Genomic DNA, 25,285 nt, shown 5'->3' on the forward strand with positions numbered 1-25,285 from the left:
CTCAGAGAATAAGGTCAAGAGAAATATATCTATTGTTCATGCCTGGTGCTGGCAGAGTTGTAAGAAGCCAGCACTCATCAGGAAGATTGACCTTCTGGCTATCAGGGGTAATGGTTTCCCAGCCCTTGCAAAATATGTTTGAATTTGGCCCAAGAACAGTCCTCAGAAAAGTGCCATTCCACCTCCTCACTATTACAGTTAGGCTACATGTCCTGTATTGAGCGAGTTCATTCTTTTCATTGCTCCTGATGAAGACCAGAGCAGTCAGAGCAGCTCAGTATTTTCATTCTGCATCCTGAAAAAAAAAATACACTTTGGACTCATCAAACACTGACAGTTTAGGGTCATGAATCAAAAACATTTTATTGCAAGGAAAACAAAACACTTTGTTTACTTGGGAGGAAAAAAATAGAAAGAAGCTCTGTCATTATTTAGAGCTTTTTAAACTGCTTTTTAAGGAGAAATGCACAAGATTTGGCATGTGGGGCTATTAGTTATGGTAAAACAGAGCAGTAAGAATCCAGAGGTGTACTCCTTTATTTGCAAGCATTACAATGAAGGCTCTATAGTGCAGATGCTATGGGACCTGCAGGCCGTTCACACAGGGTCAGTCTACCCAAGGAATGAGTTGGGGTTTGTGAAATTAAGGACATCACCTTCTGCAGGCCCCCTGCTTTTTTGCTGTGTATGCTAAAAGTCAGGCAGTGAGTAGGTAAGGTGCTATAGGAAAAAAAAACCTTAAACCAGCTGTCTCCCCCTCCTTATCCTTTGGGTCCCTGGATATTACACTGCTTCCAGACATCATGACCAGCTCTGCTTCAGTCCCTGCAAAACAGAAGGAAAAAGGTGTAGGAAACCTCTTGGCTTGTCCCTGTGTCCTCAGTGGCCTTCTTAGAGGCACTGCTGTGACAAAATTCCAAATTTTAGTTTTGGAAGGTGGAAGAAATGCTTCCCTGGGGAGCATTGATTTAGTTACATGGCCTTGTTTTGAAAAAAAAAAAAATTAAACATATTAGACTATGTTTGTATCCTTGGCTGGAGAAGAATTTTGTTAGTTACACATAAATATTTTAAATTTTGAGATTAAAAAGAAATAACCCCAGGCATTCTAATGTTCCTCTTGAAGAGGTTTTAAATGGCCATTAAAAATTAAAGACCTCTTTATTTACATGTTGTCCTTGAAGAGAAATATATTTAGGATGTGTGCCAAGCATCAGGTAAAAGTGGATTTATTTTCTCCTTTGGTTTGTATTATCAATCTCTGTGTAAGCAACTAACTTTGGCGGCCTTGATTTTATGCTGCATTCAGAGGAAAAAACACGTAAGAGTCAGAAGTGGTTCTTGTGATGTTGGCAGCCTCCAAGCTGGGTACACATCTGGGCTTGAGGGATTTGGCAACACATTGGAAGTGGTGTGAAAAGCAGTGATGAGTAATAGGGTCCAGTGCTATCGTGGCCTCTCATCATGCAGAGGACAGGGGAAACCCAAATCACATTGTTTTCATGCTGTTCTTTAAGTTCAGGAAAGGAGTTGATGGAAATGGGTACCTCTTTTAAATTCCATGCATTTCAAATTCCTCTCTTACAGCAAAGGGGCAATATCCTCAGATCAATCATTGTTTGTTTCTTGGTGTTTTGGTTTTTTGGAGGTTTTTTTCCTTTGATTGATTAATTGATTACTCCCCAGAGACATTCCACCAAGATTTCTAGTAAGAATGTAACAGAACAAAGGCTTTACAATTCGGTGTAGATCAACAGGTGCAAGGTTCATATATGAAAGTATTAATCACACCAGAAACTGAAGAATTTTTCTGTCTCAGTGTGAGAACAGAAATACTTAACAAATGAAAATTTATAGATACCTTTCAGGAAGTGAATAAGGAAACCATAACTCTCATTAACAGTGGGGTGGACAACATCTGGCCTGTCCAGGTCAAAGGATTCCCATCTTCTCTTTAGGAGTCAAAAAGTGGAGCCTCCCTTCAAAACCAAACTTTTCAGCACATCTCTTGTTTTACACACATATTTGTGTGCATAAAATATTTATGACAAGACCAAAGGTCACTCTTTAAAGCTGCTGTTAAGGGGAAGGCCATGCCTCAACTCACAGATAATCTCCAGAAGTAATTTCAAAATGAAATTTTTGAACAGAAATCTAAGGAAGGTCAGAATCAGCCTGGAGAGAGGTCAAATGCAAAGTTCCCCTCACAGAAGAAGCAGTGACCACTGAGTAACTTGACACATATTTACATGCTAGTGGTTTCTTTTCAGTAACCTGTCCCTCTGGCAGACCCAGGTCCTTCTTTCCTATGTGGCCAACCTCAGGCATCACCTAATCACTCAATCTTTGGCTGAAGCCTCCCTTGGAGATGCCCATCACAGCATTGCAGGAGCTCTCCTGCCCTCAGATACACACCCATGGCCTTCCCTACCTTTTCCCTGCTTGGAATACTTTTCAGCAGCAATACTTTTGTTTGGTGATTTTACATCCCCCTCAGGTCAAAGTGGCAGGGCTCCATTAATATAGACATGTCCAGTAATGGCCCAAATAGGTATTATAACAATATTGGCAACAGTGATCAGTGCAATAGAACTTTAGTTTTTTCAGGTGATCTTAGTACTTCAACAGTCTAAGAAGAGGAACAATTTATTATCCATAATGAAGGCCTGGCAATGCTAAACGTCCATCAAACTAACTATGTGCCGGCTTTTTAATTGCAGGAAAACTAGGGTTTTAGCCATCACAAAACATAAAGGCTAGCCTCACTTAAAAATCAATTTTTATCTTCTTATTTACCAGTGGAATACAATCTGTTTAAGTTGACATTAGCTTGTGTTTAATCAAATTACACAGAACAAAGAACAAAAAGATGATGGGATTGAACTGGGCTTGTTGAAAACAGAAAGCACTTGGCCTTAATGTATTCCTCTTTGTTAATATTTGAGCTCTATATAGCATTCTTAATAGAAATAAAGACATTAGGTTTTTGTTATCCCACAATTATCCCAACGAGTGCTAGACATTTTGAGGATGACACAAAGATAATGTCCCAATCCTGCAGCATTTAGCATCTAAATAGGCAAAAGCCTGATCAAAAATGGCATGTCAAAGGGACTGAGTCTGGAAATTAATATATATTTAGTTTATTAGGGGATTTGTATGGGAAGATAGGCACGTGTTTGTGTGTGTGTGCATGGATGCACACACCTACATGCATGCAAGCACACCGTGCTGCGTGTTCTACTTTCAGGAATCCTCTGGGAAGAGGATCTGTGTTTCCAGTGAGTGTACAGGGGAAAGGGCCAGAGCACCAGAGGGCCCAGGATCACCAACAGGGTCACAGTGATAGGCACCACTGGGTGAGGACTGTACAATGAGATGTCCTGCCAGTGTGTCACCCAAATGCAATAGTGAGGGCAGCCAAGAAGTCAAAGCAAACCCACATACACCAGAGGTGCAGAGGCAACAGTAGTTGTGAGTATGCAGCTCTGTGGGCTGTAGAAGAGAGCCCAGTGAGTAGTTTTCTTTCTGCAGACAGGGATACTCCCACTGTTCATGTTTATTTACACCAAACGGGTGTGATGAATATTTTACATCCCACACAGGTTTGTCCCATCTGCCCTTGTTGGTGTTTCCCGTGGTGCAGCACATGGCTCCAGGCAGCTGCAGAAAGGAGCAGCAGGACGTGTCCTCAGCAGCACTGCTGAGCTGATGGCTGCTTCTGAGGCAAACAGGCTCCACAGCTATTCTTATTATCACACTCTGGTTTCATCTGTGGGGGAAAATTAGCTGTATTTCTTCCTTGTTTAGTTTTGTTGGGGTTCTTTAATTGCTTAGTACACTACAGTCAATGAATAAACCCAGAGGGATGCTTCTCCTCAGGGGATATATTGAGCATGTGCACATGAATTGTACAAGAAGCTCAAGCATCTTTGTTGTGCTGGCTGGGGAGCACTGGGGTTCACTACCATTTACGCAAGAGGTGCCTGAATTTGGACCTTATTTGAGGCTGGAAATGCCTTTATGCACCTGAGCTTTGGTACCCTAGGCACTTGGTTGCATGCTGCAGGAGGACCCTTTTGGTCCCATGACTCTTCAGTTCTGTGCAGGGTCTTGGCCTCCCCTGGAGAAGAGAAAGCTATTTCCCCCCCTTAATCTGGAATATTTCATCACCTGGCACATGGGACGTTCTTCCTGTGCCTGGCATAGACACCTTGCTCAGACTGAACCTCAGCCTGGGGGACTGGTCTGACCACAAGACAGTTAAGTAGTGATCCCTTCAGCAGCTGAAGTTGGCTGCATTTCTGGAAATGGTTTCTGAAGCTTCTTGGAAAAACTTGTGTAATGCTGAGCTGCCTGCTTTAAGCTGTGTCACATTTAGCAGCCACGCAGGAGGGAAGGACCAAGGCAGGTCTCTGACAGGCAAAGCTCCCCAGCCCTCTGGAGAGGCAATGACAACACACAGATAACTTGCAGGTGAGGGGAAAGATATGCTTGATAGGTCTAAGTGTCTGCAGAAAATATTTAGGAGGGACTAGATGTTGTCCAGATATCTCTGCATTTCCAGTGGGATACATATTGCAAAAGAAAAAGGTTTTGGGATTTCTTTCTGCTCTGATTGTGAAAAAAAGAGATCACCTCCTGATTTGGTACAACTTTCCAGATATTTGACCTGATTTTTTTTCCTTTCACCTCTTGATAACTGGTATTCTTAAAAACAAACACATCACAAAGGAGCATAACACACTCAAAGCAATGGCTAAATACATCAAAAGAATTAATTTCAAAATAAACAGGGAAGAGTTAGGTATATAACATATATTTATGTAGGTGCCATTCATGTGGCTGTAATGCTTGAACTTCTTTCCCATAGTCTTGGAATATCTTCTGTTTCATGAAAACTTAATTTCCCCAATCTTTAGTTGAAATGAAGTTCTAGAAGTTGCTGAGTGTTAGATGCACTTTAAAAAACGTTCTGTCTTCTTTCCCCTGCCCCCAAGGCATTTTTAAATGTCATTTGTAGAAAGATTTCAGATTATTTACTGTGTTCCCTCACCACTGCATCCTCCTAAACTAGAATACTCTGCTGACATAACTCCCTGTCTCTCCAAAATTACTGTTGCAATCCCAGGGGGCGACAGTGTAAATATCACAAGTCCTCTTATGTAGATCCATCAGCAGATGCATTCTGAGCTGACGCACAAGAGGGACTTTGCAGCAATGTAGTGGAACTTTCCCTGTTGATCAAAATTCCTGGCAGATGTGAGGTTGTTCCAGTGCAAAACAAGGCTTGAAAATACAGATAGATCATGACAACTATTTCACCTTATGTGTTTCAAGACTGTGTGCCATATCTGCAAAACCTCTTATATGGACATGCTGACAGAAATGCAGCACTTCCTTTATAACTGAAGTTCTGATTTGATCTTCAGTTTTTCAGGTACAACTTCACATCCCCTTTGCAGTTCATGTGGATTGTGGTTACAGATTTTAGCAACTGGAGAGCCACATATTTGATGAGTGGACTGCAAGCTGCCTGCAGTTTTGAGCATATAAAACCGATATGCTCACATTCCCACTGCACTGGTTTTGGGTGATAGATGCAGCAAAACCAGGCTGAAACCAGCTCTGCCTGGAACTGTGGTCTGGCCATCAGCTGGAAGGGAGTAAACCCAGGAGTAATTAGAGTTTCTGGTGTCAGCACAAACCAATGTGAGCTCCTACTGTGAACAAGTGTTATGAAAGGCTGTCAAGATCTTTGGGTGAGAAAGCAGAGTTGCAGCCAGTAGAAGTGAGGCAGTGACAACACCTGCACATTCAGCACTGGGGAGACTGATACTGAATAGATGACATTTAGCACTGGTGCTCACATATCTTTAGAAGACAATTAAAAAATGGGGAGGAAAAAGAGAAGAGTAATAAGCAACCCTGAGACCTGGAAAAATCCCTTTTTGTGAGAGACAGCAGAGAACTGTAGATTTCTTTGTGAAAAAAGGCAAAGTGGCTTGAGTGCAGAGCAGAAGAATTCTCATAGGGAGGTACTGCTGTGTACCAGAAAGTACTTTCACCAGTCAGGGGAATGTTTAGCAGAAGCCACTGCTAAACTTTTGTAGAAGTTTTGGAGCAACAACACATGAAGGAAGCACAGAATTTTAGGACTAGAGATGATCAGTTATTAGAAGAAACCACTGTGAGAAGAGAAAGCAGATCCACGCCTTCATATCAGCAACTTGCCAAGGGATGCCTTTCTAGAGGGGATGTTTTCATCAAATGTAGTTATAGAACAGCAATTGTGTAAAATATCATGTCCTGTGATTAAAAATTCATACTACTTGATTGAACCACTCCTTGATTCTTTGCCCTTAAAATCTACTAAGATCTGTAGGTAGCAAGAATATCTAGACATTTAATATTTGGTGGTGCAATACATGTTGCATAGAGGGGAGATGCCTATTTTAAGGTTGGAAGCCTTTTTCAGACAGATGTTCAGATGAGTTTTCCATGCAGAACAGGTTTTCATCACACTTTCTAATGCTGGGTTACTTGCACCTTCTTCTGAACGTTCTGGCAAGAATCATGGCTTGATGCAGGATCTAGATTAAACAGACCATGACTCAAAGATATATATAAATGGTAATTATTGTGTTCCAAGGACATTTTTGCTATCCTTTCAAGTGGAAAGTATATCTCCTTGGTACTCCTTCTGTGTCCTCACAGCCATTCAAGAGTATGTATCTGCACCTTTGAATCAAATACCCAAAGCACAACCTGTCTCTCACTTAACCCCCCTTTCAGGTCTGAGCTATCTTGTTCCAGAAATGAACTCTGAAAGGTTTCAAGCTTTCAAAGCTGCAATCCTCCTGAAATTCTCTGGCCTTGCTCTCACCCCTGAGATCTAATTCACATGCAGCTTCCTACAATCACTTCTCACATATCATAACTTCAGAAGGTGGTGGTCTGGTTATTATAATGATTTGAGAACTGTTTATTATGGTTCTTTATTAAAACCAGGTCTAACTACAGAGGAGTTAGTATAAATGATGTGTTTCTAAAATGAGTTCTAAAAATCATCTGAGCTAGGTTTTCTTTGTGTATAAACCTCCCAAGCCCACAACTGATAGTTTGAATGGTAAGTTATGGTAAAGTTAAAATTATAGTTTTAATGGTAGCCAGTACTGTTCCTCTCAGCAGAGCACTGAAAATCTTTCCAATAGGAGAAACTTGGTCTATGTAAAGCTGCTGGAATTTTTTGCCACTGACATTGCTGTCATAGAAGTGCTGTCAGCACTTATGCCTTGTTCTGCTTGGCCTCAAAGTACAGCAGCTTGAAGTTGTCATTGGCTTTGGCCCAGAGTAACTTGGGGGTGGAGGAGAGGAGATCACCTGTTTGTTGGGTAAAGGGAACATTTCTCTGCAAAGCTGATTTAAGAAAATGGCCATCTTCTTGCAGCTACTCAGAGGCTTGGAATTCAGACATAACCTTGCAGGGGATGTATTCCTGGGTAGAGGGCAGGTGAGGAGTTCAGTGAAAACATGCATTTTTCCTTGTGATCTTGGTGCATAAATGATATTTCATATGAGGAAATACGAATTCCTTGACAGCGAGAGCTACTTCATTTGGAATGCTTACTTTGTACTGTTCCAGACATCAAGAACTAGAAAACATAGTAATAAAACATTGTTCTCTCATGAATTTTAATCCATGGCCTTGCAAACTACTGACACTAAAATAAATGTAAGGCTACACTAGCAGAAATAACAGAACTCTGAAGGAATTCTGTTTAGATCCTCACATTCTTTTTACATGAGAACTGAATTTAAAAAGGAGTCATCTGGCTGAGCTCTCTCACTAGAGAAACAGAGGGCCTGTAATCCGTGTTAATTTGTTAAATTCTAGAGTAAACATTCTATTCATCCAAGTATGCAATAGCATAATTGTATACTTGAAAAACTGTATTAAAAAACGTTTGCTTCCATATAAGTTGCCTGAGGATCATTAAAACCTCATGGTACTGAGTAATGCACAAAATGTGAAGCCTCACTGTAAATCCAAGGGAAATTGCCATTCTGGGGCCATCTGGCATGACTTTCAGCTCTAGCTGAGTCATCTCACTGAAACTCATTACTGACTGCTCATAGCTTCAGAAATCCCCAAATCACTGTATTACATTTTCTGAATTTTTTTTTTTAAGTTAGGCAAGAACAAAAATAACAACCCCAACCTGGAAAATAATGAACCACGTGTGTAAGTCTGAAGAGCAATTGGAGAACTGTGCTGCTGATGAGAGAGCTGTGTCAGAGAAAACTTGTAATGCACCTCCAACAAGGAAAATGAAGTGCAATAGTGAATGTGTTTGCTTTTCTTATTTCTTTGGGCCACTGTGGTTTGACAAGATTAGGGTTCAGGGGCTTGTGACAGAGGATTCTCCTCCTGGCTAACAGCAGAGGGTGGATTTCACTCGTTGTCCTGGGAAAATTGGCCCTGTGCTAGCGAAATTGGCTCTCCCCAAATTCACCCAAATTTATCCCTCCTTTAGTTCTAACTCCCACCTGATTCAGTGCCCAAACACTTGTGGAACTATAAGGAAGCTGGGACAAAACAAGTGAGCAGGAGAGGAGAGGATCGAAACACTTCCTTTGACAGCAGCACTCATCTTCATTGGTTTCAAGCCCTCACAGAAATACAATGTGACTGGAAATTTCAAGAAGTGAAACTGGAAAGAGAATTTAGGATTAGTTGAGATTGTTTTCAAACTATACTGCTTGCAGAATTGAAGAATTAAAAATACTGACAATTAATCACTTTCAGTCTTTGAGGCCAATGTTTGGCTTATTGAAAAATAGATTCAGTTTCCCCACTTGTCTGCAACTGTCAGTACACTCAGCTTCCCTCTTGTAAATATCAAAATTCTGACCAAGTCCACCTGCATGTTCTGTCACACAAACTGTAACAGTGTTTGAAGAGAGTACATGCAGAGAAAGAGCTTGTGATAATCATATAAAGTGTGCTGGATGCCCCTTCTCCTTGCCTTGCTCTCCCATCTTTGGCGTGCCACTTAATCATTTTCTGAGCCTCCTGTTCAAAATACATTGCTGGAATAGCATTGCCCTATTCTGTCTCTGCGCTGCCTTAGACAAAATCCCGCCCCCAGCGAATGCCGCCAGCCAGACTTCTCATGCCATCCTCTGGAGGTGCTTAATGTCGGTGAGACGGCCGCCTCCCGCTGTTGACTGCAGGGAATGCCAGGAGGCGGCAGCTGCCGATAGCCTGGCTTATCCATCACTCTCCAGAGCTGAGACATTGCAGTGTCTGAGTTATGCACTGTCACATCTCTCGTCATTCCTCCAGTCTCCTGTTCCTTGTCTCCCTTCACCACTGCATATCCCTTTGTCCTCTGAATTGCCACCTGCAGAACAGTCTTTCCTTTCTCCTCAGTTTCATCTCCTTTTTTGAACCTATACTTTTGTTTCTTTAGCAGGTGAAGCAGTTTTTGAACTTCTGGCATGCCCTACCTCAGCCTTCTCTCCCAATTATCTGTCTCTAGTGCTGTCTTCAGTCTCCTTGGTCCTCACCACTAACCACTGTCTCCTTCAGCTTTCTCCTTGTTTCTTTTATTTATTTCCGTAAACACTGGATACTGCCTTATCAACTTATTCCTAGAGCTGGCAGTCCTCTTGCAAACAAATTTGCATCCCTTCATGTTTCCTGTACTGTCTCTTGCAACTCATGCCCTCGGAGTGTTATCCCTTTGAATTAAATTAAATATTTGTTTGACATACTTCGCATGCTATGCCCCTCAGCAAGCCTTTCCAGCGTTTCATAAAGGATGAATAATATGCAGTTCCCTTGAGGATTCTCCTGCTCTGTGACACACATGGCACTGTATTACTACCTTTATCTCCCAGAGCTTTCCCAAGACTTCAGTTCTGTTCTTCTTTCTCCATGGATCTCCATCTTCACACTTTGCTGTATCTTTGCACTGTGAAAATCCAAGGAAAGCACTATATCTCTCCCAGGAAAGTTAGTCAGCCTGTATAAAACAGAGAAACATTGGATACTAATGGTTAGGAATCCCATCTTCTTATATATGTTAGAATATATGTATAAAACTCTGATGATTTATTGTTTATTCTCTGCAGAGCAGAGTGTATGCACTGATACATAAAGACCATTATGGAGCTAAAGAGAATAATGTGCCCCACTTGGGGACCGCAGTAAATTATAAAATGTGGCTAATTTATCCCTACCTCTCCCAATTTAGTTTAGATAGATGCAAAATATTGGAATTGTTCAGACAGTAAATAGGAGTTGTATTATGTGCATCGTGGAGGAAAGTATTGGTTCTGTCACTGTAGGGAAAAATTGCTGCCCATGGTGCCACTTTGCTATTAGAATAGGTTGTTTATAGACTAAGCCACTCCTCTGGGACATTTAGGAACATGTAGGTATCCTCCTTGGTCTTTAATTACCTAGGAGCGTTACCCTGTCAGGTGCTAACTACATTGTGTTCCGACTGAAGTCAATAAATATCGTAAAAGATACCTCATTGAGTCTTTTTGTGCAATTACTTTTATGTTTTAAAATCTAATTTTATAAGACTTCTTTCTTTTTATATTTGCTGCTAACCCTATACATAAGGAACACCTTTCTTTGTGAACTTACCTGTATTTTCTCTTACCAGTAACAAAACAAAACAAACCCACAACTTTTATGAAGTATGGTTTTCTAACTAACAGTGCAGGTTTTCCCAGCCCACGTTGGTCTCTGTCTCATCCAGAGACTTCTTCATTCTGCCTTGAAGGGAAATGTGAACCAGATCTGTTGGGACAGAGCTCCATGCAAAGCAGTTTGGCAGAGGCACATTCACATTCTGGGTGTGGACCATCAGCAAAATTCGTAGCAATATATTTGTGACAATGCACAGACAAGCAGTATTGCATGGATAGGAAAGGCTAGCAAAGCTCATTCTGGGTCATCAAATCCAGACCCTCCCTGTTGCCAAATTCTATAACTTCTTCCTTAAAATGATCGGTTTTCAGCTTGAAAGTCATTATATTTTCCTCTGTTTTACTAGAAGATTGTTTCAGAATCTCCTGTGACTTAGGTATGCCCAAGTTCACACTCTTTTATCCTTATGTAAATACATTTTTTGACCTTGAAGCACTTCTGCCTCTCTTAGTGTTCTCCCTATATTTATAGTAAGCTGTAATTTTCCAAAGAAAACTGTTGTTTTCTTAGAAAAAGCAGATGTGTATTAACATGGCACCCCTCCAGTGGTGTGGACAATATTTTCCCTGCCTCAGAACTGCTATTCCCCAAGCATGGGGGACCAGAACTGTGTGAGGTTTCCGGTGAGATCTCTCTGTGCCTTTTCTTAAAGCATTTAAACTTCCCTCTTAGTGTTTCCTGGAGCCTAAGGTTTTATTTGCTTTATTCAGATCTGTAAGTAGACATCCATCTTTTTTCACTGGATAAGCAATACAGGTTTTTGCTGTTATTTCCAGCTGATGAGTTCCCATCTTCTACTTGAGTGTCCTTTTGTTTGTCCTTGTGATTGGGACCTTGGACTGCTCAGTATTCTATATTTCCTATCATGACCACTCCTATAGACCTAAGTAGCATCCAGCTTGACAAGCATGGTGTTTTAACTCGCCCCATGATGGACAGTGCATCCCAGCTTCACATTAGCACTCACTAATATTTGATCAGGGTCAAAAGTGAACAGCATAACTTGCCCCCAGGACTGATCTTTGAACAGCTCTATTCATTATCTCCACACAGCCCAATAGTTCCATTTACTGCAACTCTTGGTCCTCTTCCTCCATAGGCCTCCTCCCTGCTTCAGAAACTCCCTATCTTTCCCAGCCTGGTGATAATGTTGTGGTTGGCACCACATGGTCACTTGGTCCCCAATAGGGGGGAGTTACCTATTACCCCTATCGAAAAATATCAATTCTTTCTGAGTACAGAGGCAGCAGTCTGCACTGGTGTGAATCTCTCTGCCTTTGGTGCTCTGTTGTGCTTAACAAGGTGTTCTTAAAATATTATGCCTCTCATTATTTAATCCAAGTGCCACATGCCACTGAAATCAGGCTGATGACTCTAGCAGTTTAAAATTAGGAATCAATAATTTAAAAACCTTGGTTTGAACCTGCTGTTTAAAGTTCCAGTTCTCATAGAATTTGGGTGTAGGGGCTGTCCTCTCCTCTGATGTGCCTGCTTTGCTGAGTGTTTTGCTCCTCAGTTATGTTCATTTCCCATTCTATATCCTTAATTCCCGAGGCATTGCTGCCTTCAGGTGTGTGCTTGAAGTCCTCCACATAGTAACCTACCTGTCAGCATGCTGCCACCACAGAGACCCCTCCTAAATTCTTTCTTCATCCTCCTTGTTTGTGCATTTGACGGAGGAACTGCTCTTTAAAATTGTTTCTATTCTCCATCTGCTTTCTTAACGTTGGTGTTTTCTCACCTTAATGCTACACACCTTGGCCTGAAAAACGAGGTTTAATTCAAACTGAGTTTGGTCTCACTTTCTCCAAAAGGATCTAAGCTGACCAAAGAGCCCAGCAGCTCTCCCAAGCACATCCTTATCCATTATCAATCCTAAATCAGCCTCTGCGACCTCAATTCACCCTAGCCAGAAGGACAACAAATGATCTCTGCTTAATTTAAGTTTCACTTCAATATGTACTCTTCCAGTTTAGTGCTTAAGTGGTACTAAAGTCATGCATAGACCTTGCTAGCTAATCTTTACCTCAGATTTGTAAGAACTGCAAGCAGCAAATCCCCCATTCTTAGCAAAGCAGTTGAAGATCAGTACTTCATTTTAAAAGCATAACAAAAGGAAAATGACCGGGTTTTATTTTCCCTGCCTGACAGTCAGACATGGATCTAAATACTGTAGTTCTAATAGCCAGCTCAGAGAAATGGCCATGGTAATTTGTCTACAAGTGGTTATGTAGATTTTTTTCTATGGCAGTTAGAAAGTTTCCAGTCGGGATTTGGACTGTAAAAGATCCAAATTACAGACTTCAGGTTGTGTGGCAAAAAAAGAAACTCCTACAGTGAGGATGAAATGATTTCACCATACAAAGAAGTCTCTTTTTACCTCTACTCTGTAGCTGATCAGTAGCCAACCAAATTAATTTTCAGACGCTGTAAAGAAAGTTGGGTCTTGAACACAAATGTTAGAAGACACGTATTTGCAGTGCAATTTTAAATTTGATTCGGTGGTTGGGTTTGGGTTTTTGTTTATTTGTTTGTTAGTTGGGTTTCTATGTTGTTGGCATTGTTTTTTTGTTTTTAATTACTTGACTGTGGTATTCTAAAACTTTAGTTGAAGTCCTGGCAGGGCTGAGGAAGAGTGAGAGAGAGAATAAGAAGGTGACACAAACTGAAGTTACCTGAGAATTTAAATGTAATTTAACACAGTTTTGTTGGACATTCTTGTTGGTTCCTACTACTTTTAAAATCACTTTGTGCATCACCAGTCACAGCTGAACATACATTTAAACAAAAACTTCTGTCCAGAGAAGCGTAGACCTGAGGATCTTTCCCACCAGAAGGCAGAGCTGTTCAGCAATATGGGCAATGTCACTTTTCTGTGTGTTTGGTAGGGATTTGGCTTTCAGGAAAATAGTGGTTTTCAGGTTTAAACAGTGGACACAGCACAAATACCACCTTGGGTGTGAGTCATTGAACTCTTCTGCCTTTTCCCAGCATTGTCTACAATGTAAATTGTTCGAGGAAAATATGCTATGCCTAAGGCAACAGCCCAGGAGAAATGAGCCTGCTGCAGCTCCATGTCCTGGGTCCGGCCCAGAAAATGTGTTCCCAGTGGGCAAACTGATACAGACCGGACATACGCAGCACACCCGCGTGTATATGCAGGTGAGGGTTAGGTTAAGTGGTGTACATACATATATACATGGCCAGAAAATTACGCCAGCACTGGAGAATTACAGAAGTCTCTGGGTACGCTGCAGAGATCTGTTTTTGCCATCGCAAGGAGTCACCGAGGTCCAGTGGGTGTTGATCGTCGTCGCGATTTAAATCAACGATTTCAGGGAAAGTCCTTTCAGGGAGATTAGAGCGCCGCGGGAGGCTGGGGGACCCCCGGGAGCGAGGGGACACCCCCACGGCCCGCGGATGAGCTGGCGCCCGCTGTCGCAGTCTGGAGCCAGCCGCTGGCGGGCAACATCCGCGCCCGGCCCCGCGGAGCCGCGCAGCGCTGCGCTCGCCCGGGGGCGCGCCGGCAGAGCCGCGCAGGACTGCGCAGAGCCGAGCAGGACCGCGGGACAGCCGTGCCCAGCCGCAGATGCCGCACGGCGGCCGGGAGGAGCCCAGTGCGGCAGAGCCGGGAGTGGATCCGGGAGCGCTGCGGGACAGCAGGAGCGCCGGCAACCAACCAGGACACGCTCAGCTTAAAGGCACCATCCGAGCGGGTGCGCAGGACGGGCACTACGGTGATCAGTGGCTGTGGATGCGGCACGGAGAAGAGAAGCCAGCGGCACCCCGGCTGAGAGCCCAGGCTCCCTCTCGCATTTCAGCGCCTTTGGGGCTGTCGCTGCGAAGTTTCCAGCCCCGTCCCGGCAGCCGCCCGCCCCGGCACTTCCCTGCGATGGCGCTGCTGGACGTGCCCTACTGTGGGCAAGCCTTTGCCAGCCGGAGAAACCTTTTTCGGGAGAGGCCGGATCCAGCGGGCGAGCAGCGGGGCGGGGAGCGGGCAGCCCTTGCCGGGGGGCGAACCCGCCGGGCTCCGCAGCCGCCGGCCACGCGGCACCCACCGTTCCCCGGCCCCGGCATCCCCCGGGGCCCCGGGAGGCATCAGGTTGACGAGTCCCCTTCCTCGGCCGGTCTCGGCGGGCGGTGACGTGACATTCCTTGTGTCAACGGCCGGGGCTCAACGTCCGGCTCCGGGCCAGACTGGCGGCAGTCCGGCGGGTGTCGGTCCGGTGGGTGACTGTCCTGCCAGGATGGGCAAATGCTGCTCCACGTGTTTTTCCCCCTCTCTGTGCAAGGCCGAGACGGTACTTTTGCCTCTTTTTTCTATCCTTTAGGGAAAGGGAAGCCGTGATAGAGCCTGTACTGATGCTTCTCGCTGGGGTCGGTGGCGGATGCGCTTCCCGGGTGGCGGAGAGGGGAGCGATGCTCGGCTTGTTTGCAGTGTGCTGATCTCCCCTTCACCAGGGACAGGTCTAAGTGTCGCTTTCTCATGCACTGCAGTGCCTTACATAAGTTTATCCTGCAGTCTAAATGGAAGGGTTGGATGCTCGTGAAACACGGAGGGACTGCTGGCATCTTCTGTAGCAACAGTCGGTTTGATACTTTGCTCTGCTTTTCTTACATTTTTAATAGCCGTGTGGAGTACAAGTCAGAAAGGAAACTTTAAAGTTTGAAGAGAGATTATTCAGCCTCTAGCTGTCCTAAAGTTTTACATCTCCAACAGAGGAATGATCCTCCAGTCTAGGAGAAGTGAAACAAGACAGAACTACCTGTTTTCTTATGTTTGCGTGAATCTAAATCAAACACATTCCTAGGCACCAAAATGGGTCATGTAAGAAATGTCAGTGCAGAAGTAAGTACACAGCTACAGGCGGCTGGAAAATAGCATGCGCAAGAGAAGTTGTGGGACACTTTGAATTCATATTTTTCCCCATTATTCTTCTGGAAATTTGCCTGGGTTTTATGTACTGAAGAGTGAGAGAATGCATGTATGCATTTAATTTGCTTAATAGAAAATGTCTTGGCAGAAACACGTTTGTGCAGTGTATTCTGTTAGAGTTTGGCTTTATGATATATTCATATAACTCTATTGAATGAAAAACTGATAGTATCTCCCATTTACCTAATAATAGTTCAAATATAGCTTGAGATATGCTACTAACCAGGTTAAGAAAAAATGTGTGGGTTAATATAAAACTTGGCAAAGTGCAGTCACTGTGGAATATCTAAGTGCTTGTAAACTTTAACCTAAAGGGTATTATGAGGAAGGATTACCTGACAATCAGCATGATTGAACAGCAGCATTAAAACACCTCTTTTTAAATAAAGACTATAGGTAATTTTGAATATCAGTTGCAGTGGGATTCAGTTATTGCTTCTACAAGTATCATCTGAAATATTTATTGGTACAAGAGAATTCCCAAGGTATATGATTCTCTTTCCCATGATGAAATAACACCTTGCCACAGGGAAGTCTGAATACAGCACCACAGTGACTTAGCACCATTTGCATGTCAGGGATTTTTTTTTTCTTTTTTTAAAGCTCTGCATAGAAGACAGATGTTCTGGAGGAGCACTTTTAGTAACAAGTGCCACAGAGCATCTGTGTGCAGAGAATTTTTAGGAGATACTGAGAGAACTCAGAAGTGTTTGTCCAGCATACATTTTGATCTTAGAATATAAGCAAACATGTAAGTTGGCAGGGTGAGAGTCATGTAAATTTTGGCAGGTAACTCCAGGTTCCCATGTTTGCTTCCTAGTTGCGGCTGACTTCCTATGTGGATCTGAGCAATTTTCTGACATTCCTTGCCTGATCTGACCCATTTCCATTTCTATGATGGATCTACTATTACCTATCTATTGTTAAAAAGTACCTAGAGGTTTACTTAATTAGTATTTCTAATTCATTAGTATCTCTCAGTTAGGTTGTAGCTCTCAGAGGAGAGAGGGTCTGAGACAAACCTCAAATCTGCCTCCTCATCCCTCAATTATTCCTGGTCCAAGGTAAAATCTTGACTAGTCTCCTTGATTATGTCTCCTTGAGGATGTCTACCTGCCCTCTGAAGCTCCATGCAACTAAAGCAGAGCCTTTCATAGAACCGCGGAATTACAGATGAGTTTGGGTTGGAAGAGACCTTTAAAGATCGTCCAGTTCAAGACCACTGCAATGAGCAGGGACATCTTCAATGAGATCAGGTTGCTCAGTGCCCCATTCAGCCCCTGCTCACAAGCTTTCATCGCTACTTAATCACTACTTTCTTAATCTGTTTGGACAACACCAGCATCCTGCCCATCCTCAGATCCATATTATGATGTCTCCTTACCAAGTTATTTTTCTAGATCCTTGCATGCGGTTATATCTAAATTCAGCTAATTTTTTTTTTCTGAGCTACACTGCTAGGTTTGGCCACTCTTATTTAATTGTACAAATTCCTGCTTTCTTCCTACACCTCTGCCTACCTGCCTGACTACCTGCCTTGTTTTCTAGAGCTGTTGCACCACTGTAGGTCATGCCTCAGTCCATCTTCAGGGTGTTTTGTGTTGAATGGAGAGCTCACACGTGCCATTTTCAGTGTCTGTTTCACTTGCTGAAATGCTGTCCAACATCAAGCTTTTCACAAGAGAAATACTGGAGTTCTGTATGCTATAGAGCTGATGATAGGAAAAAGAGTTGCTACTGTGTCTTCTATGCAACAGAGCAGTAGGGCAAACATATCATTCTACCTGTTTTATTCTACTTTTCTTTCTGTCTGAGGAGATGAGACATATTCCCGACACAAGACTTAATTAATCATTACGTTGCAGAGCTCAGGAACAAGGAAGAAGTTTTTCTTCATCTCCATCATGAGTGTAATCTTATTTTATGAAAATTACTCCACTATCAGAGTAATTTCTTGGGATGCTGCCAACAGAAGACCTTTGTCATAATTTTTTCTAAAAAGTAACGGAGTCCCTCATTCATTAAAAGTATGTGAAGAGTAAATGTGACATTTTAATTTGTGCAAAATGCACTGTTCTGGTTTCACATTTTTGGGCATGAAAAAGGAATTCCAGATCACATCAAAGCAATATTTTTTCTTCCTTGCCATTTAACTACTGCACTGGAAATGGTGGATATTTGTACACTCTCCTGATAGGGTCTCTGATGTTTTCTCCTGCTGAAAACAGGTGTGTACAGTCAATGAGCTTTATTAAACCTAAGTTAGATTTGGCCCTTGGATGCTTACCCTCATTGGCTCAACTCCAAGTGGTGACCTAGTAGAGAATCCCTACAAAGCTCCTTTGATATGCTGAGCCTTATTGGACACAAAACTCTTGGGAGGGCAGCGGCTTACCCTGTCTTCTCTTTCAAATACTTCATTGAGATAAATATTAATGAAGACTGATTAACCCAGTGGGAGATCCTCTGGACTTGGTTTCTTACCCATTTGTTTTGGTGAAGCTTTCCTTGTGTACTTGTGCATTTTTTGAATTGCTTTGATATTTTGGTAGTGGATGTGTAGGAATCCCAGCACTGAATGTGATAGCTTTGCATTCCAAAGTCAGATCCAGATTTGCTCTCCTGTAATATTTGATTTCCTTAGTGCTGGCATTCCCTGGCTATGCTGACAGTGGAGTGCTGGTTATCTGCGGAACTACACTGATGATAACAAGCAGGGGCTTTTTTTTTGCATTGCTGTCATGTTTACAGTGTCACAGGAACATGGACAGCCCAAACCTATCATGTCACACTGACAAAGCAAGTTGCAGTTACAGAAGATGCTGGAGATTTGTGAGTTCACTGCACATCCAGGAAACTCTGAGGCTGATTTGATGTTCAGCCAAAAGTGCACCTCGCTTCTCTTCCACAAAAGGAAGATAAGGACTCATGTTGTTGCCCTCTAGAAGAACGCTGTGAAAAAGGGCAACTATTTGAGGCCTTGGCACTGAGGGCAACCATTGCACATCTGATCTCCCAGGAAACACAAGTATGAGGTTCCAAAAAGCAGACAGGAAGCTATGACCAAAATAAAACCCAATGCAGGAAGTATTGGCAGAGCAGTAAAATGACAGTGAAGGCACCTGAACTGTGCTGATCAGGCTGCCCAGGGTAGACCCAGGGGCTGCTCTGCTCTGGAAACCACAGCCCCAGGGTGGTGGGTTGGTGTCCATGCTAAAGCTGGAGTTATGGGATAGCATTTTTAAGGTGGCACGATGGCAATTCTCCACGTTTTTGGAGAGGATGCCATTGCCAAGTGTCCTCAAGAGTAGGAAAAACCTTATCTAAGATAAAGCATCATGTAAAATGTGGAGCCTGTAATATTTCTTACGGGGGATCAAAATCTAAAACACTTTATCTTCCAAAAGAGTAGATTTTTTTACTTGCTTGTAATTTTCTTCATGTAAAGAGAATAGTAACAATCCCACTGAGTTCTGCTTATGTGTAGGTGCCGGTAAATGATTTGTGCAGAGCTCCCTTGTTTTCAGTGGCTTTTGTTTCAAAGAGAATGAGAGCTGGTAATTGAGTGGGTGCTTCCCATCTGCAAGTCCTGCTTCCAGTATATTCCTATATTCAAGGGCACCAGGCCTGGCAGTTTGTCAAGAGCACTTCTTAAAATGACTCCAGTGAGTTAAACAGACCATATGGGCAGATGCAACGGTATTCTCCAAAAGGGAAAACTTTACTCCTTTAAGACTGCTGGTCTGGGAAACTGTGTGAAGGGATCTGTTTTTTTAATGTATCAGGCTGTATTTATCTGGATTTTTTTTTCCACAACTTTTTGACTACTTAGGAGAAAGTCCACAAGAAGCTACACAATTTTATTCTGAGCCTAATGCAGTTGGTCAGGACTGGACACTCTGCAGTCCTGGCACCCAGCCCCCTGTGCATTACTCAGCAGGGTATGGAGCCAGGAGGAGTCACTGGAGGAGCCAGGCCTTGCATTCCTGGCTTCTTCCCATATCTGAATAAGAAAGATGCTCTGGGTCTCCAGGGAATAAGAATAAGAATAAGAATAAGAATAAGAATAAGAATAAGAATAAGAATAAGAATAAGAATGATCATCTGGGTCTCCTGAAGCCTTCAAGGCACTCAAATCAGTTCAGTTTATCACTTCATTTACAGCAAACTTCCTGGAAGTGTGTCCTTTGGGTCTGGTGGAAATCATCCCAAAAGGGCAATATGTAAAAAATTAATTCAAATTCCAGATTCTATTATTCTGGTATTACCAGAAATAAAGTTGTGTTACTTCTCTTAATGGAGTTGAAAGTCAGATGCAGGAAAAATACACAGAAACATTAAGTTCTGAAGTGGTGTTTTTTTTTTTTTCTTTTCATTTTTGTAATATAGAACTGACTTGCTATCTTATCTGCTATGTATCCTGCAGCCAAACTAATCCTGTCTGTGCCCTAGATTTTTATTAGCCTTGCTTGCTTAATACAGAAAGATTTGGTTTCTAGGACTCCTTTTAATTTAATTTACTACTGTACTGCTTTTTCTCTTTTAAATATTATTTTTCTGTAGTGTCCTTAAAGTTTTCTTGACCTTTTCTAACCCAGGACATATTTATAGTAACCTGATCTAGTTTTATTAATCATTAGTGATCTTCCCAGCAGGGTGTATTCCTTTGTCTTCTTTCTAATATGATTCATGATACATCCCAATTTGAAGTGCCCATATGATTGAACCGCTATGCTGGGATTTATTGTACTGAATCAGACTCCAGTGGATGGAGATAAGAATTTTGTTTGTCAGTTTGCACAGCACTAGTCAATTATCTGCTGTCAAAGTCCTTGCATTTTGGTAGTAACACCTTAACATTGCTCATGTAAATATGTTTTCATTTTCTTTTAGCCAATTCATCTGTTTTACTCCTTAAATATTCTGATTTCTTTTGAGATCAGTCAAGGAAAGAAGCCCTAATAATTAAAATCACAGAAATAGATGTGGAGATAGGCATGAACATCAGGTTATTAGCGGTGTTTGTATGTGAATGCTCACCATGCATAGAATGGTGTGAGTGCAGCAATCTGCTCTGTGAGTTTGACTCTGTGAACATATTAATATGATTGGAGGTGGTTAAATGCAGGCTTAAATAGATGAAAAAAATAACAGTTTTAATAAATCTAGTACGTGCAATCCAGCTGTAAATGGTACACAGGCTGACCACAAAATTATAAAAAAATAAAGATGTCTTTTTAGACACATAGGAGTAAATATAGTATTCTGCACTGTTGTGTGCACGTGACTGTGTGTACATGTACTTGTAGACACACAAAGTATTTGTAGCCAGTGAGTTGTGGCTCCTAAGCTTGATTTAGAAACTGAATGAGTTCATTATAATCCCACTCCCCTCCCCTAAAAAAAAAAAAAAGAAAAAGTAGAGTGAAGAATCAATCTAATCTGCTTTAATAAATGAACATGTGAAAGTGCTTGCCTGGGATAAACCTGGGTACTATACATATTTCTCTCTCTTTTTCCTTAAACAGAATGAAAGTTCCCTTGTGAAAATAAAGGAGTTACAAGTCAAGCATGCAAAGACCAGGGAGGAAGTTGGTAAGTAGTACAAGAAAAGTAACAACAAAGAGATTTTCTCACTTTACGTGAAAGCAGTTATTATGATTCCCTGTGACCTGATCCTGGGGAACCTCCATACATGTGATGAAGTGTTTTCTGAAGCCCAGTGGCAAAGGGTTTTATGACTTTGAAGGGAACCTTTATTTCACATCTTTGCTGTGCGGATGGGTTCATCACCACAAACACTGGAGCCAGTTGTGCGTCATCTTTGCTAAATTGTTCTCCATAAATCCATAGCTTCTGCCCTCAAACACCAGCACTGCTGAGGAAGAAGCACAGTGTATGAGAAGTGGGAGCTTGGGACCATTGCAGTGCACAGTGACTGGGAATGCATCACCAACTTATGAACATGGCTATGTTTTGCAGTTCAGCTACAAACGAAAGGACATCAAGCTCAGAATTTGCTTGTTGATATCTCTAAGGCCTCTTCCTTGTTGAAAGACAGAAAGAGCAATGCATCCCATTTGGTCTGTATATTCTCTGTGTATCTGCATGCCCTTCTTTTCCTTTTTACTTTCTGATCTCGACAGGAGAGAGAGTGTAAAGATATTGCCACTCCTGAGAGAGAAAATGGGCTTTTGCTCGGAATTCAGCCAACAGGCTGAGTTCTTCTGGGCTTAAATCTCTCCAGAATGAGTGTGATGTTGGGTTCCTCTACTCCAGGGCAAATGGAGAGCAGGAACACTGCGTCAGGGGACATCCTGAGTACCAATAGGTGTTGGAACTACTGATATCTGGTGCTGTGCATAGGGGGGACCTCTCAGCTTTCCTTGTATGTGGGAGCCCGATTCCTGGGTCACCCATTAAGCACAGACTGTGTCATGTGTCCAGTGCATGACATGGCCAACAAAGGGAGGCTCAGGCCAAACCCTTCTGGGACGGGCAGAACTGCAGATCCTCCCTGTGCTTTGTAATGGAGAAGAGTCATTATAGGCCACCTCTTCCTCCCATCACTCTGGACAACATGGAGATGCTAAGCAGAGGCTGTTTGTGAGTGACACAGTTGGCTGCTTGGTGGAGGTAATCCTCTCTGTGCAACCCTGAGATGCAACATGGCCAGCTAGAAAAAACTCTCAGTAGGGATCAACAAAAAGATGAACATGTGCAGGTATTGCACTTCAGCAGAATGGGAAATAATTCATCAGCAATTAAAAATCCTAGTATATATCCCTACATATGGAAGATAAATGCCTATGCTTTTCAGCGTAAGTCTAAAATTGCTGCACAGTCTCTTTTACTTCGGTTTAAAATTATAAAACTTAATTTTGTGAAACAGCCAGTGTTTAAGAACTGTGGAGGAGGTGAAATGGTAAATGCCATGTACATGAGAGCATTTCTCATCAGTGCAGGTCTTTGCAGTCTCTAGAGCAGTTCAAGCTGAGGTTATTACTGGAAACATGAGGGTGCTACTGGAGACACGCAGCCCACCTGTGCTATAGGAGGATTATTTTGATCTCACTATCAGATGAATCAGTGTGTTGTACAATATTGTACATTATTTATGCAAAAAGTGAAACAGTCCTACAGTCCTTTATTTGACAGCAGCAGTCTTGGGTGATTCTATGAAGAAATTCAGGGGAAATCAGAGTGAGTTATTTTTACTACAGTGAAGGCGTAGTTCTGACTTGCCTCTGTCACTTTAATAAGTAGTTTTTCATTAATTTAAAAATAACCAGTCCAGTTAAACAGCATGGGTGTTGGTCAGAAATTCCCAATTTCTCATGTGTAAATTCACCATGTCAGACTCACTGATACAAACACCTGAATGAATAAGTAAAACAAGACTGGACTAGCCAGGTTTGATGCAGGCCGTGAGAACAACATTTTGTTGTTTGGGCAATAGCTGTAATTCAGAGTTATAATTTGGGTGCTGAATGTGCTTGGTTTTCACTGCATGCAGTCTTCAACAGAATCTACAAGATTCTGCTATGCAAAGCAATGAAACTGCAACAGAGACCCCACTGTTCAGAAAAGTAAGAATATATATTTAAGGAAAATTCTTGTGGTAAATAAAACCATTGCTGAAGCCATAGCAGTGATGAATCATGTGTAAAAATAGCTTAGAGAGAGCTGCATCCTTCTGGAGCCAGACAAAATATTGAGGTTCAAACAACACTGTCCACTTTTACCCCCAGCACTCCTGTGAAAGTGTCACACCACATCTGAAACCAGCATGAGTGAAATAGGAAAGTAATTCTCCCTTCCCAGTCCTGGGGAGGAGTCTTGGCCTTTGTAAACACTGAGGGATTTGTAATTAAAAGCAAGAAGGTTTGCTCATGTATTATTCTAGAAATAGCAAGGCTAGGAAAACATGACAAGCAATCGTTCTACACTCAAGACACCGATCTTTATAAATTATAAATATAAGCACTTTTCAGCTGCAACAGAGTCTCTTGCAATGAAGAGGTTTTGAATACCAGCTGTTTCCCTTCAACCTAGCAGAAATTAAATGTCAAAATTACCTGCTCCTTTACTGTCAGATGGCGTGAAGGGTGTTGAGAGGAGGTATGGAGATGCATAAAAAACCTAGATGGAGGAAAGACAATGAGGTATCAAGTTTAAAACTTGTATTATCTGTGTTCTCAAGAGTTTTGAAGCTAAAGCCTTTGTGCCATCTCCTCCTGGATATGCCTCCCAGTCAGAGAACACTTAAACCTGAGTGTGGTGGCTGTGATTTGTCCTTGATTTTGGGGCTGAGGGTCAGGAAGAAGAGCCCATTTCTCATGTCAGAAGGAAACAGTCCCTCTGTAAGACCATAACGCACCAGCCCCCAGTTCCCACAGGAGCTGCACTCCTGAATGCAGAGTGCCAGGGTTGGGGAGGCTGCACTGTGGCTCCAACTGTGTGTGGTGGGGGGAGGAAGGTCAGTCCAATAGTGACACCTGCCTTTCCCTCACCTTCCCAGCCCAGCCTGAAATGGATCTGTTGTGCACTCAGTGCTCAGGGAGTAGGGAAGCTGCAGTAGCTGGTCTCATTTAACCCAGAAGACGGTCATCCCAGGAGATGCCACATTGTGTCAGAGTCATTTCCAGCCTGTGAGCAGCAATGGAGATACCTACAGAGAAGGAAAAATAAAACCAGGCTGTAACTCTTCACAACAGACCAGTAACAGTTGTGCTCTTCTGCTCCTGTTCCATGTCAGTAATACATTCATCTTACTTTTCTGAGTAATTTTTTCTTTTTTTCTACAAGAGTAGCTCACTTTAACAGTATTCCTGTCTTGATGCCTGGAAGCTAAATTCACAGTTTTCCAGCAGCAGTAGCAGGTCATCTGTTCAGGCATCTGTTATGGGGTGCCTGCTGGAGATGACACAGCTGTTTCACCAAGACCACACGCTGAAGCCACAGCTGGGTCCAGCAGGGCAGGCTCTCCCAGGTTCCTGCTCCTTGAGCAGGAGAGCTACAGACCCTTGGGCTCCATGGGTGTTGCCTTCTGCTATGTCTGTCCCAGGAGAGCTAGGCCCAAAGGTCCATTGCCCTGCTAAGAAGAGATTCAGTTTTTCCTCAACACTTCAGTCCTCAGCCTCATTTGTCCTAGTCTGAGACTTATGGTAGGGATCACTCCTTCTCATTAGAGGTACTTAATATTCTGTATGGGGCAAATTGCCTCATTTTCTGCCTCCAGTAGCACTATTGGGTGTATGGGGAACATGCCATGCAAGCTCACTTTCCCTGCTTCCCTGTTCCCTCATTTTCCACCTGCATCAGGGTCTGATTTGTGAATAGTCTTGTATTTCAGATTGCAGGATGTGTTTTGGATGGACTTTTGGTTAGTGCACATTGTTTCATTGCCCAGCCCTCCCTGTGTGCTGGGTAATCTCATTAGAGAGGCTGGAGAGAGATGGGGTTCATTACATCTCCTATTTTAAGCTTGAGTAAGTTTGAATTCTACTGAAGGCAGAGCTGCAAGCATAACCCCTCCTGTTCTGGGATCACTTTACGTGCCAAAGATAATAAAAAAACAAGAGAGGGTTTAGAGCTATAATCCAGACTACCAGAAGACA

At 42.6% G+C, this 25,285-nt stretch overlaps 1 protein-coding gene across 3 annotated transcripts in view; it reads left to right on the plus strand.

Annotated features, from left to right (window-relative positions):
- Positions 1–25,285, plus strand: part of MTUS2 (microtubule associated scaffold protein 2) — a 232,592-nt gene that overhangs the window by 192,053 nt on the left and 15,254 nt on the right. For all 3 annotated transcript variants that reach the window (XM_066175947.1, XM_066175949.1, XM_066175948.1), the window contains one exon: positions 21,194–21,260. In XM_066175947.1, coding sequence (XP_066032044.1) covers positions 21,194–21,260 — 67 coding nt within the window. The remainder of the gene's footprint in view (positions 1–21,193; positions 21,261–25,285) is intronic.

The sequence above is a fragment of the Chamaea fasciata genome, unplaced genomic scaffold (assembly GCF_029207755.1).
Source record: "Chamaea fasciata isolate MVZ Bird 193981 ecotype frontalis unplaced genomic scaffold, bChaFas1.0.hap1 SCAF_2, whole genome shotgun sequence".
NCBI lineage: Eukaryota > Metazoa > Chordata > Aves > Passeriformes > Sylviidae > Chamaea > Chamaea fasciata.